General features: G+C 47.7%; 2 protein-coding genes across 10 annotated transcripts in view; one reads left to right on the forward strand and one right to left on the reverse strand.

The window, feature by feature from the left end:
• FNDC5 (fibronectin type III domain containing 5) overlaps positions 1 to 10890 on the forward strand; it is a 52134-nt gene extending 41244 nt beyond the window's left edge. For 4 of the 5 annotated variants that reach the window (XM_089773459.1, XM_089773457.1, XM_089773458.1 and 1 more), the window contains one exon: positions 1191 to 5024. In XM_089773459.1, the coding sequence (XP_089629585.1) occupies positions 1191 to 1232 (42 nt within the window). In that variant the 3' untranslated portion in view covers positions 1233 to 5024. Of the gene's footprint in view, positions 1 to 1190; positions 5025 to 7276 lie in introns of those variants that run through there. The other variant, XM_089773460.1, reaches the window with a different exon arrangement.
• S100PBP (S100P binding protein) overlaps positions 1 to 18831 on the reverse strand; it is a 54949-nt gene that overhangs the window by 18108 nt on the left and 18010 nt on the right. For 2 of the 5 annotated variants that reach the window (XM_075908639.2, XM_006117527.5), the window contains exons 5-6: positions 14187 to 14286; positions 11009 to 12723 (exon numbers count right to left, since the gene is read on the reverse strand). The exons of 1 other annotated variant lie outside the window; for it this stretch is intronic. In XM_075908639.2, coding sequence (XP_075764754.2) covers positions 12579 to 12723; positions 14187 to 14286 — 245 coding nt within the window. In that variant the 3' untranslated portion in view covers positions 11009 to 12578. Of the gene's footprint in view, positions 1 to 11008; positions 12724 to 14186; positions 17524 to 18831 lie in introns of those variants that run through there. 2 more of the 5 variants (XM_075908641.2, XM_075908642.2) reach the window with 2 other exon arrangements.

The raw sequence follows: 18831 nt of genomic DNA on the forward strand, positions 1-18831 counted from the left end.
TGTGCAGCACCTAGCTCAGTGATCCTAGGGCTTGCAGGCACAACCACAATAATTCACGGAAACCAATGGGATTCTCTGTGAGCACAGGAATCCCTCCCCATCCAGTAACTTGCAGGATCAGGTCTCAACAAAATAACAGCAGGGGTTCCTCGGTGAGGCACCTGTTCAAACATGCTGCTTCCCTTTCAGATTCAAATGCTTCCCTCCACTTTCATTTCTATAGTCCTGAATATCCAGGGTGATGGAGGGGGATACCCATGGCTTGGAAGGTGGACAGCAGCTCTGCGTTGGAGTTCAGAGACAGACGGAAAGGGCTTGGGATGCAATCTAGCAGCCTAACATTTTCTGCTCACTTGGCTCTGTGATTTCTGATGACACTTTATTTCCCAGCTCTGGCAGCCTGCCCCCCTTCATGGGGATGAACAGATCTGGCTTAGGACTGCTCGACATTTATTAACTCTGCTGTTGTGGGCCTGTCTCCTGTCCTGGTTCCTTCATCCTGCCCAGTGCAGGAATATTTAATGACAGCGACAGCCTTAGCTCCAGGTTTAAGGAATCTTCTGTATCCGCCTGCAATCCTTTGGGGTCAAACATGTGCCCCAGCGCCAGCCTGTGTGGATTTTGCAGTTGGGGGCTGTGGGCTGGGTGGGCTGTGCCCCATAACTGAGCAGCAGGCTGTCCAAAGAAACAGGATAAAATTCTGATCTCCATTAGGCTGCAGTAACACGGTCGCAAGCGCCATCACTGGCCTCTGAATTGGAGGTTCCATGCAGATTCTGCATTTCAGAAACGACGCGCATGATACTAAGTCACATACCCCTGGATTACTAGGGGCCAGTTGGTCCCGATTCTACCCCCAGTGGAGTCATTTCCATCTGCGCAAAGTGGGGGGCGGGGAGGAAATGCTAATAAAGCAGAATTATTGCATTCTGCAGAGATGTCAATTGTTGCCCGAGGTGCATGCTGATGATAAAGTGGGCCCCTGAAATCCAGAGGGAAGTCCTCAGACTGTTTCTTTGCCCGGCACTTGCAGCCAGCATGAACACCAGCTCCATCACTGCCCCATTTTCATTATGCTGCAGGTGACAGGATCATGTAAAAAGCCCCACTGCCCTGAACAAATCTCCGATGGCATTTCCTTAGTGATCCCTACCCATTTCTCCTTCTTCCACCTTCTCCCCTTCTTCTAGTTTCCAAAAAACAAGCCCTCGGTGAATATCATCGAAGCATGACAGCCTGCCATCTGATAGATGGACTCCATTTCTCGCTCTCCCTCTCTGCTTCTGAGCCCTGACGACTGGGGACGTGAAATACTATCGGAGTGGTTTGGAGAGACCGACTGGTTGTCAATTTCTGACGTAAATCTCCTTGCCCTTGCTCTGCACAAGACATCTGGAGAGAAAGCAAAAAATCCTGAAAAAACCCACATAAGCCACTGGCTGAGAAGAAAAAGCTGCAGTGAAATTGACGCCTTCAGGCGATTGTGTATCAGACTCACAAGGCACCTAGGCTGTAACAAATCCCAACAGACTTAGCATCCCCGCTCCCCTCTCTCTCTCCTGGAAGGATTTTCCTCTCTCTGGAGATGCACAAAATGTCACTGTAGTTCTGTTTTGCGTCACTGTCCCCACATGTCAACCGCATCCACATGGGTTCAGGCTGCATTTGCCATTTCGCCTCGGGAGAGAAAGAAACCTCACCCCATGGCAAAGGAAAGGATTTGGGCTGCTGTGTACACTAACCTCACTCCATAGCGCTCATGTTTGTGGGGTGAGACATTTTTGCAGGTGGGGGAGGGGGAGGGGGAGTGTTTTTAACAATGGCAAACTACAGTTTCCATCTGGACGGTCACTACTTTGCTGGCTGCTCTCCAGTTGGGACCTGCAGTGTGTGTCTTGATTTTTGCCGTCTCTTCTCTTCCGCAATGCTGCAATCCACCTAAAACAAGCAAGGCGGGATTCACAGCACTGCGGGCCACAGACCAACAGAGACCAGAAGCCAACCAGGGTTTGGATTCCAGGAGAACTTGGACTGTTTTCTTTATTATATTTGCTTGACTGATTCCACCGACAGTGGAACAAATGGTTCATATAAAGTGTGGCCAGTTAGTGCAAAAAATCCCCAAAACAAAGTCAGGATGAGAACAGTTGCTATGCAAGGATACTCGGTTCCCAGTGCTGACAGCCATCGTAATCACTGCCGAGGGACTGCTGCCCAAGGATAGTCAAGGCCATGACGCCCCAGTTACTTCTTTTACTGGGGTTTGATGAGTGGCGTTCCCCTCTCATCTCTTGTCTCCGCTATTCCTCACAACACTCGATTGTGAAGAGTTCCTCCTCCACAAACATGAGGAGTCTCCTCTCTGCTTTAGGAGTTGACAGGTTCCCTTGTGACTTACATGGTTTGGAGGCAGATAGGTGAGAGGTCAAATGGAACCAGCGCTTTGCCATCAGGTTTTTATCTTTGTTTAGTTGCAAGGCCATTCCCGACCTGCTGGGGGAGAACATAAGACCCTGATCATTCCATCACGGGTTAGCCCCAGTAAGACTGAACTCCTCTCACGGCAAAGCAACCTGCATTCAGGCAAGACAGTGATTCAAAAGCCACAGCACAAAGCCAGGCTGGCAGGCACTGAGGTCGGACATCTTCCCCTTCGCCTCTCTCAGGTAGTCCATCCAGGAGGAAGGCGCCGGGAGCTTCGCAGGCAGAGGCATCTTATAAACAAGGGCTTCCCCACTGCCAGTTTCAGGGAGGCAGCCAGCCCTCCTATCGTTTTCTAAATTGGATCCTTTGCCAAAAGCTACTCCCCACCCCCGCGAGGGAGAGGTCAATACCTCGGACACAGTTGGAGCAATAACCACTTTTTAATGTACAATAAAGATTAAAGGCACAGCTTTCCTTGTACCTTCTGAAGTTGGGTGATGTTTCCTCTTGGTCCACACCGGGGCAGAATGCATGAACCAGAAGAGGACGGCCTTTTACTCCCATTTCTGGGGCAATCATGAATGTGGCTGTTTTGCCCCGCCTCTGTTTGCAGGCAGCAAGTAAAGGTCCAGGAGGGTTAACTATGATCAGGCTGTGAGCTAAGGTGAGAAAGAAGCTGTAACATGTAGAACTAAGCTTATTTCGAAATAGCACGTCTACACTACAGAGAAGCCTCAAAATGAGTCCGAGGCAGGCTCCCCTCATGTGGACACGAGACCTCGATTTAGAGCCCCAGGAGGCACTGGGGAGTAATTAGTTTGCATGGCCCTGGGGAGGCACTATTTCAAAATAGCAGCAGTGGAGCATCCACACTGCAGCGATTTCGCAAGAGGCGTTATTCCTCATGGAATGAGGTTCACAGAAGTCGGAATAAGCCGTCCGTTACTTCAAAATCACAGAATTGCTGTGTAGACACTTGCATTGTTATTTCGGAATAACGGCCGTTAATCCAAAATAGCGCTGCTGTGTAACTCTCTGGCTTAGTAGGCATCGTATGGCAAAGACCCGTCATTCCAAATCCACAGCCTATCTCTAAAGGAAGATTTAGAACAGCTGGGATGGTATGTACAAAATGATCAGAGATGTTCTATCATAATCTTGACGCAGACAAGCAAACGAGCAGGCCCCAAACTGGACCCTAGCTGCTTCTGAGGAAATTCAGTCAGGGTAATTTATCAGGCTTATGTTTTTTTATACAAAAAAAAAATGTTTATGGGAATGCAGAGAGCATTTCCCATTTTTGACAGTAATTGTTGTTTCCTAGTGGCAGGTTATTAGCTATTTCCACTCCAACAGGGATGCACTTCTTGTTTGTTAGAGATGCGAAATTGAAATGTGAGGCACAGCTTTTTGTTCACAGTTAAGTATTCAGGCCATGATGTGGCAGCTTGCAAAGGAGTGTATCATTACGCTCTATAACTGCAGGTGTTAAAAGGTACAGTAATAATGCTATTAGCGAGAAAAAACAGATGTAGGCTAGGAACCATCCACTCATACCAGAAAGGAATGCCAAGCTATCAAATGCAGCTGACTCGCTAATGCAGACATTTTTCAGGAACTATAAACTGAAGGGATTGAATAAGAATATATTTCTTCTAAAGAAGTGCTATGAAAGGAAGAGAGGCAGAGACAGACACGCTAGGGATGTTACATTGCATTTAATCAGCTAATCGAGTCAATGGAATTTCTATCAACTACTCAATTAGTCGATAACGGGGAAACTGCAGAGATGCAGCAGTGTTAGTTCCCAGTCCCGGGAGCTAAATCCGCTGTGGCTCTGCTGTTGAAATGTATTAAGAGCGGTCAGGCTCTTAATACATTTCAAAGGAAGCGGCACAACAGCGGTGGAGGACCAAGCGCAAGCCAGGAATCAGCTGACTCCTGGCTCACGCCCAGTCCCCCCACCACACCTCTGCCTCTCCTGACCTCTCTGCAGAGACTGTGTTTTTAAGCCGGCTCCCCCCAGCACTAGCTCCTGCTCCCCCGCCCCTCCCGGCCTATCTTTGATAGAGGCAGCAAGGTACCCGGGGGGGGGGGGGGGGAAGGGAAGCAACTTACTGGGTAGTTGACTAGTTGCTTATATCCCAAAGACACACACAGCCCTTTTGAAAATTATCCTAAGTCCTAGTTTCAAAAGCATCTTCGGTGCTTAGATGCCCACGACTCAATGAAATGTAGATTCCTAAGGGGGGAGGGATAGCTCAGTGGTTTGAGCATTGGCCTGCTAAACCCACGGTTGTGAGTTCAATCCTTGTGGAGACCATTTAGGGATCTGGGGCAAAAATTTGTCAGGGATGGTACTTGGTCCTGCTATGAAGGCAGGGGACTGGACTTGATGACCTTGCCAAGTCCCTTCCAGTTCTAGGAGATAGGCATCTCCATTAATTTATATTTAATTTAAGCACTTGTTGTTGAAAATGGAACAGAGATGCCAATATCACTTAGGCACTTTTGGAAGTTTTACCCTTAATCAGAGAAAAGACTTTGCATTAAGAAACAAACCATGTAAGCATTTAAAAAAAAGGGGGGGGGGGCGTACGATCTGCAATCACCTTAAAGGATGCCAAGATTTTCCAATGTGATTGGGCTTGTCCGCTGCATTTTAGCTAAGTGTGGGAGGGAGAGGTTTGCAAAGTGCCGTGTTTGCTGCGGGCTAAGCAGCAGGCAGGAGCGCACCAGAATGAAGGGCTTCCAAAGAGCCCCACAATAAATGATTTTCCACTGAACATAAAAACAAAATGCAGCAAACATCCAAGTGGCTGTGAGGATGGTGTGCAGTCACTGGGGACTAATTCAAGTGATTTCCAGGAACCAATTACGCATAGTCGATGTGCACAACGAGAGAACGCTATCTCCAGGCCAACGTATGTCTAAAGTTAAGCACCACTTGCCTTTATTTCTTAAAAAGCACCATAATCCTGTGCTTATAGGCACCAATTTAGTCAATATATTCCTCCCCCACATGAGGGTTTAGTGAAACTGTACCCAGAGGGCGACGTGGAGTGAACAATTCAACACGGGGTGTCCTTACATTCACAACTGTAACTGCCATCAATTTCCCAGTCACTTCCCTCCTACCCTAACCAACAGCACAAACTCTGTTCCCGCAGTTCTCTGAGAAAAAACGAGAACATTTATGCACTTTGGACATCGTTCATTAAAGGAGGAAACACCTCCACAGCTGACAACGTTCTTACAATCCCAGCAGACAACAACTCACTGGAAGAGCTGTAAATGGGGAGAAACAGATTGTTCATTCTAGCATTTGCCCAAGATACCAAAGGTCACATCATTCAAAAGTGTGTATCCTAGTGGCACATGCATTGCACAGATATAAAATGTGGGCAGTAGGATGCAAGAGTTGAACCAGTTAACAGATAGGCTGATGCTTACAGATTCCAGTTACCAGTTAAACGCCCGCGATGCCAGCAGCCAGAGGGAGCCCGCAGCACTGGCAGCCAGCTGGGAGCCTGCAGCCAGCAACCCATGGGATGGCGAGGCCAGCAAGCCCGTAGGGCCAGCAGCCGGCAGGCACTGGCTGCCTAGGGGGTAGTCAGCAGCTGACGGAGCTACTGATGGGTTAAAAAATGCCGTTGTTTAACCGTGTAACCAACTAAATTGTAATCGGTTACACGATTAGTATTTAACAACTTGTTTACATCCCTGGTGGGCACTCGTATGCATTAGCAGATTTCAGTTTCTAGCAGACAAACAGGGAATGGAGTTTAAAGTGCACACTGAGCCAAATGTAATTTCCTCCAGACTGGCAATAAGGCTTACTGTTGCGACATCCTAACCTACCACTGAATTATCTGTATCGAGACCACTAGCAGACAGGCCGACCGGCTACCTGTGGCGCCTGCCTTGTTTCTTAAAATTGCTGTTAAAAAGTTATCTACTTTCTCCATGGGGCTCCCCCGGCTGTGAATTCAGTCATATCTGCTGACCATACAGACTAAAAAACATTTTCCAACTTTTTAGTCCTCTTAGCCCCCACACCCATGGGCAAGCGAGCTGGATTCTATTCCAGCTCATGCATCACCATTCGTTCTGTTTAACTACGCTCCAACTGCAGAAGCGTTGTAATTAGTGATAGAGCCAGGAGAGGCACAGCTTGAATTTCAGATCCCAGATGGAGTCACAGGGCTGGCAGCTAGAACAGCCATCTTTTCCTCTCGCAAGCTGAATGAGTCTGACGTGGAGCCACAGAGAAAGACAATAATGACAGACCCCAAGATACCATGGTACACTTTTCAGCACATCACTGTCCTTTAAAACGGACAGAGAAACTCAGCCACACAACCAATTGCTAAACATGGCTTATTTCTAATAACTATCCCCCTCCTCAGAAGGTATAACTGGCATGGGGGAGGGAGTAGATAAGGGAGGGAATTGATCAGCTTTTAGGTCAGGTTTTAGTGCATATTTTATCTCCATCCTTTTAAAATTACACGGCAGCAAAGAGATTTGGCAGGAAGATCCAATCAGCTGCTGAGAGGAGAACAGCTAGGACTTGTAGCTAGCTAGCTTTTGGGATCACTGTCGTCTTGCTGTTGCTATTAGAGTGCAACCCAATGGTAAATGCTCTTACTACACTGCAAGTTGTAAATCATTTCTTCACAGCGTTCAGATGTTGGGGAGGGGGGTGCCTTGCACAATGGACTGTTCCAATCCGCATTGAGGCTAGAGGGCATTACCATGGTGGAAATAATTGCAATGAGGCCCCTACCTATAGTCCATGTAATTTGTCCTGCCAGGAGCATACAATCTCTCTCTTTCTCTGCCCTTGCAGCCCCTCTGAGGTACGCTATTAACTGCAGTAATGCTGAAGAATGAGATCTTTTATCAGTCAGGCTGCCTGTGAACCTGGAATCTTTAGAACACGCAGAGCTGCCCTCCAGCAGCGCCGCTGCATGTGGGAGAAACAGGAAGATCATATAGCACAGATTCAGAAGGAAGCTCCCCCACTTCCACCTACTCTTCTCCAGCCCGCCCTAGACACAGCACATGTTGTACCGACACCACCGCCCTCTCCCGCGAAAGACCTTACTATGTGTTCCTCGTTCAGAGCAGTTTCATTGTCTCAGCATGGCTACCTGGTACTAGAGTCACTCGTGTAGGAAAAGGCTAATCGAAATCGTCTCCTGACTGCCGTGTATAGTTTAATAGCTGCTTTCTAAGACACACATAAAAGCCAAGAGGACTAGTATGAAAAATCTTGTTCGACATCTTTATGCATAAAGGAGCACAACAGCGAAGCATCCACAGTCGCACCGAACTGCTTGCTCGTGTCCTTCCCTCCCTCTGCCCCAGCTCTGACGTGACACGGGGCTGATTGTTAGTGACCCTCAATAGCCTAGTTGCTCTCATCTCGGTCAGACTCCAACATCAGCCAATCCAGTGATACTTCTCAGGCTTTGGAGGAAAGGCTCATCAGCAGCGGGGCCTTTGCAAGGGGAATGAACTCTGCAATGTAACTCATACGGCGATGGACACTACTTCCTCTCGCTTTGCTTTCCAAACAGCCTAGGAAACGATGAATCCAAGAGAGCCCCTGCCCCTTCCTTATTAGACAAGCAATAGGAGCAGGTAAGCTCTAGAGACAAAATCTTCAGCGCAGGGATCTATCTTTTAGGGACGCACACAAATAACTCCCTGTCGAGACGTACAGCCAAATAAATCCCTGAGACTCATCGGCTTACACAACAACAGCCACTCTAAGAATGGTGCTAACAATCTCACCACCCCAATCAATAGCTGCCAAGTGATATTATTTTCCCATTCTATGCAAGGCTCCCAACAAGTAAGATCTAGAGTGGTAAAACCACAAGAGATGTTCTATTGGTTTGGGGACATTTCTGATTGAGATTTTTCTAAAAGATTCATGTTTCAGCTGTTGACATAGCCTTAAAAATTGGGTGCACTCCCACCTCAGCATTTACAGACTAATGGCAAATTGACACACCTATACAACAGCCTTCCTAGGACTCCACAGTGGCTGGAAAAATGTTTTCTTTAATTAACAAATGCAGTATATCAAGACGATGTCTGAACTACAGCCCGGATCAATGCTCAGATTGATCCACCCGCCGGTCAATTTAGTGGGTCTAGTTAAGACCCACCAAATTGACTGCAGATCATGCTGCACTCAACCCTTCTACTCAAGAGTAAGGGCATGTCTCCACCACAGACTGGATCGACCAGCAGCAACAGATATGCTAAATCTACCGCAAGTGCTCTCCCATCAACTCCTGTATTCTCTCAGAAGCAGAGTAAGTGCAGTCAACAGGAGAGCATCAGCGGTCGACTTAATCGTGGTGTCTTCACCGCAGTTACAGACCTAAGTACAATGACTCCAGCTATGTTATTCACATAGCTGGAATGGTGTAGCTTAGATCGACTTTCTGTAGATCAACTTTCTGCAGTAGTCAGACCAGGGGCTAGGAGTCAGGCAAAGCCAGATTCTATTTCTAGCTCCACTGCAGGACTCTGGGCAAATTATTTAACCTCTCTGTGCCACAGACACTGCAGTTACAAAATGATGCTTACTAAGGTGAGTAAACTGTTAAGCCTCTACAGATCCAGAATCGAAAGGTGCTACATCAGGGCAAAATAGAGTACACGTTCACACTGAAAAAGAAAACCCAGGCACAGTGCTATTTTTTAAAAGTCAAATTAGCCAAAGCTGCCATGAGAATATCTGATAAAAGGAGAGACCGTGTGAAATTTGCCAAATGTTTCTGATTTATTCAATGCTTTGCTCTTGTCATTTTCCCTGTCAGCTGCCAGAGAAAATCAGGGCGTGAAGTTGACTCTATGTTGCTATTACTTCATGTACTGTACTCAAGAATTATTTGTCACCCACTGCTGATGGACTGCTTTGCCAATGCTTTACATAGAGCATTTTAGTGAAACAGATTTACAGCACGTGCTTAGTGATACTTTAACACAGGAAAAAAGAACGACTAACTAGGGATATGAAAGGTTAACCAGTAACCATCACCCTTAACGGGTGGGCTTGGGCTCTCCGCGGACAAATCCAGGCTGGAACAGTTTTGCTCTAGTCCCCCTGGGCTTTAATCAGTTAACTGGTTAAACATGTTTAACCGGTTAACCAATTAAATGGGATTTTACATCCCTAACTGTCACACACAAAAATACCGGCGACTACACGGATCCTTTTCTCATTTAAAATGTTTGAATTCATTCTAGTTTTCAGTTAAACCTGCCTGACGCAAACACTTATGGCTGGACAAAAATTGGTTAAGGGATGTGGAACAGAAGCGGACCCTTGTATATTTGAGGCGGTCGCTTTGGGCAGGTCTCCACTAGGGGCTGGATTGATCCAGCAGGGTCAATTTATTGCATCTAGTGTAGACATGATCACTCTCCTGTCGACTCTGCCACTCCACCAGAACGAGAAGAGCTTTTTTTCCAGTTGGCCCAGTGTGGTGTGGACCCCGCAGTAAGTAGAATTTATCTATGTCAATCGGAGTTATATTACTAATGTTTAGACCCAGCTGTCTCCATGGTGTACATTTGCCCTTCCGTTAGGAGTTTTTATAACAGGATAATCTCCCACCCACCCACCAATAAAAAGTTGGTTTAGAGGGGTGAGTAACTAGCAAGAACAAGAAGAGCAAACACAGCTGGAGGTTTAATGTAAGAATGTAACCAGTTAACTGATCAGCTGATGCTTATCGGTTCAACTCCCATGGCTGCTAGCAGCCAGCTGAGCCAGGAGCCCGTGAGGCGGGTGGACGGCAGGTGCCAACAGCCCGCAGGGCTGGCGGTGGGTTCAAAATATTGGTGTTTAAGTGGGTAGCCGAGTAAACTGGGATCGGCTACAGTTAGTATTTTTAACATCCCTAGTTTAAAGGCAACCCTGTAGGCGTTTGAGGCTATGGCGTCCACGGAGAGATGAACCATGCAGTCACGGAGTTGCTCCTTCTCAGGGAAGTTGATTTTAGTTGCAAGAGAGCTCATTCCCCTCTGCCTCCTGGAGGAGCTCCGGTGAAGCTGCCACAGCTGCAGAGATCTGGGATGTGCCTCGTCACAACGGGATTCCCACAGGCGTACTTACCACCGCGCCAACCGATGCATTATGGAACAACTCCCATTACTCAGTCCACAGCTACTCGTGGACAGGTCTGTGGAAGCACAGCGAAGACAAGCAGTGCTAAGCTCAGCAAGGGCCTCTCCTTTCACCCAGCATGTTGTACTAAAACCCCAAAGGCGGCAATATGAAGTCCCTCCCCTGAGGCACAGAGAGCAGCTTGCACTGGCTGGTTGAGCTTTTTCAAGTCCTTGACGTCATTTGTATGAGACACACGTCCCGTTAACTTTCCAGAAGTGACTATGGAAATAATACATGTATTCCGTTCAATAAAGGACCTTCATTTTTCACTTGTGGATTCTGCAATGTGATGTTGTTCTGCCTTAGGGACTAGGTTAGAACTACACAAGGCAAAGTAGCTGGCAAAGCTGCTATTTACACTGAGACAGCTGAAGAGACAAGAGCCACAAAGCTCACTCTTAATCATACGATCCACTTTGCCCTATACAAGGACTGATGCGAGTTCATGTTCTGAGCAGTTGCTAGATAGGTGCTCATTAGGGATGTAAAATCCCGTTGAATTAGTCAACCAGTCAAACATTGTGGTTAACCGGTTAAATGGAGGCAGGCGGGGAGACTGCTTCAGTCCCTGCTGGCTAACCGTTACCACTAAGCATCACCCGGTAAGAGTGATGCTTGCCGGTTAATCGGTCAAATGCCTAGTGCTCATGAATGCTTCATCTTCCTTCACTGCAATAACTCAGGCTAACTTGCTCTTTAAAATAAATAAAACGTCTCCCTGAAGAATGTGTTTATCATAATGGGACATGAGACTAGCACACATCCCCTAAGCTGTTGATGGGGTGCAAGAAAGGCCTTGAGGGGCAGAAGAGCCAATATGGCGACAGGTTGCCCCCCCCCAACATAAGAGACAGCTACTATGCCCAGGTAGGAAAGAGGACGGAGTGACGACGCAGGGCCTGCGGGCGGGTTCCAGTTGTCGGTTTGCTGGTTGTGTTACTTTGTTAAGCTGCCGGAGACCAACAAGGAAACAGACTCCTCGGAACACAGGTAAGTGGCTAAGGAAGCTTTTGCATCTAGGCGCTTCTTAAACATATGGCTCAAGTTCTCCCCTTGCTGTTCGTTCAGATCTCTCTGCTGTTTTCACTTCAGAGCGGCCAACCAGCTCTCTGGCGAGAGACAGCTGGCTCCTTTAGTCACAGTTGTTATTATTCCGAGAACACGGGTAGGAAACCAGAAAGGGCAGAGGGCAGGAAAGGGTCCGCTCACACACATCCCCAGCACCCTGGGTAATATCAAAACCAAGAGACTTTTAGAAAGTGCAAAATATTTATAAACACTCCCAAGTGCAAATCTACATGGAACAGTTTGCAAATAAAAGGGACAAATGAAGATGACAAATAAGGGAGGCGAGTAAATCTGAGGAAGAGGGAAAACAGGCTGTTCTCCAATTGCCTCTTAATTTATGCCAACTTGATGTGTCACCCGAGAATACTGACAGTATTAACCTTCACAAAGGGACATGGACCAAGCAGGTGATTCCATCGCCAGCGGTGTCCAAAGGGAAGCTAGTAGTCGATCTAAAAAAACCACAAAGCTTTATTCTGGGCCCAGGCTTTGAAGAAAAGATTTTGATTCTAAATTGCATCGTTGAGCTCCGGTAGCTGAAGTGTTATATCCATTAAGTCACAGCCAACAAAAAGTCTTCCTTTTGAACAGTGGGGAACCTTTGCTTGTCAGCTGCTCCCTGGAAAGTTTACTTTTGTTTCAATGGAAAACACCGAGAAGAAATGCTACAATGTTACCTGTACAGAACAGTTCACCATATTTAACCTGTATTTAAAAGGAGGTTCTGAAGGTCTCAAAAACACAACACACATAAAATCCCTGAACTGGCCTTATTAAAACAGAACAATCCACAGAGCAAACAACCACGAGACAAACTGCTAATGCTACAGGATCACTAAAAACTAAACGGAGAAAAAAAACCCAGCACAGTCCCTCAGTACCATGTAGCTCAGACACTGGGGGGCGCGGTGACAGAGCTACGCCGGAAGTGGTCAGGAATGTCCTGGAAGCGACGGTAGTGGGCCAAGTTCTTGCTCACCCATTGCGTAAGGCTGAACTTTTGGCTGGGTTTCTTGGAGAACCTTGGGTATTTTCTGCAAGAACAGAAGAGGAAGAACGGTAACAGGAGAATTAAGGCAAACATGGAGTGCAGGAGCATGCATACAAGCGTAGCAGGATCAGTGGCTAATTTGCAAAATGCCCTCCCTAGTTCCACTGCACTGGAAGTCTGCAGACACTTTTCTATGCCAACATTTCTGAACGAAAACGATCTAGCCATGCTGCCTGTTAAGTAACAGCCTGAGAGCACAAGAAGAGTCCTTCCAGGTGCATTATCTTTAGTGCTTTCTCTGTTCTCTCACCCTCCTTGCAGAGATCTGTTTCTCCTTGGCCTGCCAGGAAAGTCTGAAAGTTGCTCAGTGCATGAGAGTTTACTTCTCATTTAATTCCCAAAGAAGGAGCTGCTGGCATGCAAATATTGCCATTGCCGGGAGCTAGCACATTCTGCAAAAGCTGCTGGCTTTGTTCAAAAACCAAACCCCCTCAAAAACACTTCCTACAATACTCCCACTGGGGCGTCTGGCATTGGCCGCTGTCAGCAGACAGGGCACTGGGCAAGATGGACCTTTGGTCTGACCCAGTCTGGCCACTCGTATTCTTAATGATTTCAAATAAAAAAAAAAACAACTAAACAAAAATCCCACAATCCAATTCCATTTAGTGAACTTGTTTGTAACACTTTCAGATGCAGGGAAACAAAGCTTTTCCATACTGCTGTCAGATGCTGCATCCCCCCGTCTGCTAGGAACAGAGCGGGCTCCTCTTCAGTCTTTCACTTTGGCTTGGGCCGAGATCTCAACACGGCTAGGAAATAATATTCGTGAAGAGGAAGCCGCTGGGTGGGGTCATGCTTACAAAAACAAAATGAACGGTCAATACAGTTATTTAGAAGAAAGAGCATCTGGCTGGCTCGGGCTATTCACGCCAGCAGCTTCTCAGTTCTACGTCAGCAGGTCAGCACAAGGTATCATGATTAAGCAGGCCTAACGCAGCAACGTGACTGGACAGCGTCAGTCCGGAAAGACTGGCGTCCGTATCAGGGGTCACCAACACAACTCGCTCCCGTGCTGGTTTCCTCTCTGATGAGATGGAAGAGGGGAGCCTCCTCTAGGGAGGAAAACCTTCGTAGTAACTTTCACTGGCAAGAGATCATAGAAGCATTTTACCGGACACTTGTGCTGTCATGTTGATTTGGCTTGAAGCTTTGTTTCCCACAGCATCCGTCAGGCATGGTGAGCACTGCGGCGTTTTATTTCTCTGGATAGATAGTTAGAATCCAGGAGACTCTCTCTCAAGCTATAACCATTTCAAACAAGAGCCCACGTTCAGGCCTTAGTTACTTCACATTCTTAAATGAGTTTCAAAACAAAGACAAAACAAAACACCGGCCGTGGCTATGAGCTCCTGGACAAGGGTCTTTGTGAAGTCGGTTTCCTTTCCCCATTTTAAGAGGGGCTTTTCCTCTGCTCCCCCACCCTCACAAACATTGATACCATACCTCATGGTGAGGTCGGATGGATGCTGCCATCTGTGATCCTGGGTTTGGTACTCTCTGCTGGCAACCTTATTCATCAGAGCGTACAACTCATGTAAAGCATCTGCAATTCAGCAAAGGAAGGAGTTAATGGGAGATCAGGCATGCCACATGAGGCTAGATAAAAGACAGTAGCAGAGTGGGAACTCTGGTCCCAGCTCCTAATGTGGGTCCTGGTCTTTCACCATGGGGCAGACAGAGTCTTCCAGAAAGACATGTCCATTTTCAAGGGCACTCGAGCTTCCACGGAAATGTTGCAGACACCTGCTCCTGACATAAGTAGAATATTACTTGCTAGGAAGCTTTCCAAGTAGCAAACTCCGCTCCTCCCTGTACGGATCCATTTGCACATCTATGAGCAGAGTGTAGCAAGAGACACCTTTATCCACCATCACTTAGCTCTGACAAGGATGTAACATTATTGATCATACAGCCGCATAGCCTACCGCACAGAACAAGCCCTTTCAGTAGATCAGGCATTCTCTAATGGCCTTGCACCAGGAATCCTCGGCAAGAGAATGCAACGGACAGTCTGGCAAGGTCCGTGAGCGTGCGTGGCCAGATCACAAAAGGGGGAAGTCAGCCGTTCAAAGCGTATCTGCAACGCTTGTATTTTGCCCACTGCATGTGTCAGCGCGTGGACGTGCAAGTGAGACTCCTGCACACTCCTTGCGACACACGCTACTGTGGAAGTCCGTTATGACGTTGCTAGCAAGAGACAACAGTGGCCTTCCTCAGCCAATGTGAACACTGGTAGTTTTCCATCTAGCTACTGCAGCCATGTTGCTAACACTGCAAGTGGCTCGACCGGGTACCCTCCTCCATTCCCCAGCAAGGAACTGTCTACGGAGGGCCTCTGTACAGACCAGCCCCACCTCTCCTTCATCCACTGGGACATTCGCTTCTGTTTGCAAAGACCTGTCCTGAGTCGGACAAGGGCCATTCTTTTTCAACAGCACACTTCCCAAAGACGACTCTTTGGACGTCCACGCTCAAGCCAAAGCGCCAAGAGGGCTGACAAAATGCAGAGACCCATCAGGCATAAGCTGCCGAGCCGCTCAATTCAGACAGCAACCCAGCATTTCAATCTATTTAGAGTAGATGAGAAGTCACTGGAAGATTTGTGATTTCTCCCAGTTGATCTACCACAAGTTCTTACTCTTTCTACCCCTGACAACGTTCCTGCCAATCTTTCCCATCCATGTGCAGAATAAATGTTGTTGCCTGCACTGAAGCATGTGCGAATGTGCACCACCAGTAGAAATACAAAACCTAGTTGTGAGCACTCTGCTAGTCAGCTGGGCAGCATCTGAATTTCTCCTGAGTGGCCGCACAAGCACCACGCTTACAGAAAACCCTGCCCCTCACTGAGTGTCTTCTTCTTTCCCTGTTATCTCCTCCCCCAAAACCATGTGCCAAGCAGGGCTGAGGCAACTGACAGCTGATTGCTGTTCTCAGATGCTGGGTGAGATCACAGAGGTGCTCCGGCCAGATCTCCTTACTCACCAAAAGCCTGAGTATGCTGGAGCCGTAACAGAGGACAGGTGCAGCGCGGTGGAGCTTTGTGTACAGCAACCACAGATTAGGGGAATGTAATTGTCTGTTCAGCTGGTTTTCCTCCTGCTTTGCCCCAGCGTGATGTAAAGCCAGGAGAAAACTTCAGAATCAGTTTTATTTATAAAAGACAGAAATTGGTGACTGATCTTTTCCATACGGCTCCTCTGCCCACCCCTCACTCCCTCAGGGACAGGGCGGGGTTTTTCCCTACAGTGCAACGTCTCAAAAGTGTCATAGCATGGGCTAGGTTTCAAGATGGTCTTTGGCCATTTCTCCCGCCCATTCACAAAAACATAAGAAAACGTCCCTTTCCATTGGCAAGCACAGCAGTTCTTTCCCTAGAAGAGGGCCATTAAGCAATCGCTTTAAGATCCGTAGCTAAAAAGAAGAGCCAACACTTCATAACCTGCCACCTCTTCACACTATGAGTGGGTCCTGGATCACAGTGGAAAGCCAATGCCCAGCTGTAGAAAAAAATCCCTTGCCACTCGTAAGCAGCATCTGGTCTCCTTGGAGTATTTGGACTCTTTGAAAACGTGGCCAGTTAGAGAACGCTTTGTGCTCCCAGCCTTATTTAATCGAATGACCTCCGAGCGCTTCAGAGAAAGCAGGAAGAATAGTCATCACTGTCTACGGACGGAGAAAGGGGAAGGAAGGCAAAGTCGAAGTGACTTGCCACGGCCAGTCTGCATGAGTCAACAGGATGTGGATCTGAACTCCCAGGTATGTTCCCTAAGCACTGGATTATTTCCCTTTGCCTAGAGACACATTCCCATCCTCCCAAACCAGTAAAAAGGAGAAAAGCTATCCATGGACATTGGCGGCTTGGAGGGGGGAGGGAGAGATGATGCTACCACGAAACAGCTGACTTCCAGAAGCTCCCCTCCCCAAGCCCCAACTAAGTCTCACTGTGAACAGGCACCTTTCCCAACCTGCTGCACAAACAGCCCATACCCCTGTTCAAGCCTCGGTCCCAAGCTTGGTTTGATTAGGATTCCTCCCTCAGGAAAGCTCAGCCCACACCTTAGATCTTCCCCTAAGTCATAGCCAACAGCTGCCCTTAGGCCCCTTGTATTACTGAACCCTCCTTGCCTGCAATGCTTCCCAGAACCGTGGGACCTGCTATTTAATAAAGACCTTCAATGAAAGGTGTTAACACAAATCTGGTCCTAACTGTCCTCTGTGGCACTTCACAAGTTGCCTTCTCTGTCCCTCTGGTCCAGAGGATCCAGCTTCGTCACATCTCAGCCCGGTTGCCAACGGCATAACCCAGCTGGGAAGCCTTACTATGCAAACGATGCATTTCCAGACCGGTGATAAACATGTCACCTTCATGGGGAAGAAGCCCTGTAACATGCTGTGTCGATCTGCCCCTGGACACACACCTGGGACAGTTTTACTAGCAGAGACGCTCTTAAGGAAAGACCCTATTAGCGACCTGCATGCCAGGTACTGAAGAGCCCTACGATTGAGGCCCTGGAAGTTGTCTGAACAGTGCTTGCTCCACCTGCTGTTCAACAGGCACAATTAGGACGTCAGTATCCTGTGACGGCCCATTTACTGAACCACCTTGCAAACGGCAAGAGAAGGATCGATAGAGGGAAGGGGAAAACTCACCGTTGCATTTGTTCTTCACATCCCCTTTAAAACAAGGGAGGTCGCAGCTGTTCTGTGGGACCTCTCCCTTACAGACCGAGAGGAAGTACCAATACTGGGTGAACAATCGGTGCTGCAAGCCACATCACTGGAGATGAAGTAAGAACAGAGAGTCTTGGCACTAGCGGCAGTGGATTCAGGGCCAGACGGAACCCACGGTGAGGCTCTCATCAAAGAGGATTTCATTCCACTGATGGCTGAATGAAGACTGAATGCTCAACTAGTGAGCCGCCTGATGATCTCTTTAGTGATCAGTTTATGAACAGTTTCAGCCAGTGACTTGGAAACAGATGTTCAAAGCGCATCTCAATGTTACATCCGCTAGGATGCAGCCTCTGCAGCATTTAGATGCACGTGGAAAGCCGCAAGCAAATGTCTTTCTTTGGAAATATTCCATTCCCTAGTTGCAGAAGGACACACAGGGTATGTCTACACTACCCTCCTAGTTCGAACTAGGAGGGTAATGTAGGCAGTCCGCACTTGCAAATGAAGCCCGGGATTTGAATTTCCCGGGCTTCATTTGCATAAACTGGGCGCCGCCATTTTTAAATCCCTGCTCGTTCGAACCCCGTGGAATGAGGAGTAACGGTAGTTCGGACTAGGAAGCCTAGTCCGAACTACCTAGTTCGTGCCGCGTGTAGCCGCACGGCACGGGGTTCGAACGAGCAGGGATTTAAAAATGGCGGCACCCAGTTTATGCAAATGAAGCCCGGGAAATTCAAATCCCGGACTTCATTTGCAAGTGTGGTATGCCTACATTACCCTCCTAGTTCGAACTAGCGGGGTAGTGTAGACATACCCACAGACACTCAAAGCCATAGGTCCACTCACTTTGCCAGACAAGGAAAAGTTAGCTCAGAAAATGGACTCCGTCCCAACTAGACAGTGTCCATCGAGATTGAATGGTTGGCAGTTAAAGGAATTGGCTACACTAAAAACGAGTAGTCCTATGGCGCCTTAGAGACGAACACAAATAAATCTTGCATCATGAAACTTTCGTGGGCAAAACCCGCTTAGCGACACTAAGTGATTTAGCCTATAAACGCCACCAACAGCACAGAAAAGCTGTATGTGTAGCGGTGGGCTGGACAGGTAAAAAGACAGTCCCCATCTCAAACTAGCTTCCGGCCGAAACAGGCAACATACGAGTGACGGACGAGAGCTATGCTACCACAGCGAAGCGGGGCAGGTGAGAGGGATGGGGAGGTTACGCAGCAGATTGTGAACAATGACGTTAAATTGCTGCCAATGGACAAGTATGACATATTTAATAAAGACAGCTGACCTTTAATAAATTAAAGATATTAAATCAAATCAAGACCTAACCGTTCAAGTGATAGGTAGGCTTTTTTGTATTGTAGGCTAACCAAAGGGGTGGCATACCGAGGTATTTCTT

This window comes from Pelodiscus sinensis, chromosome 26 (assembly GCF_052426305.1).
Source record: "Pelodiscus sinensis isolate ZL-2025 chromosome 26, ASM5242630v1, whole genome shotgun sequence".
Taxonomy (NCBI): Eukaryota; Metazoa; Chordata; order Testudines; family Trionychidae; genus Pelodiscus; species Pelodiscus sinensis.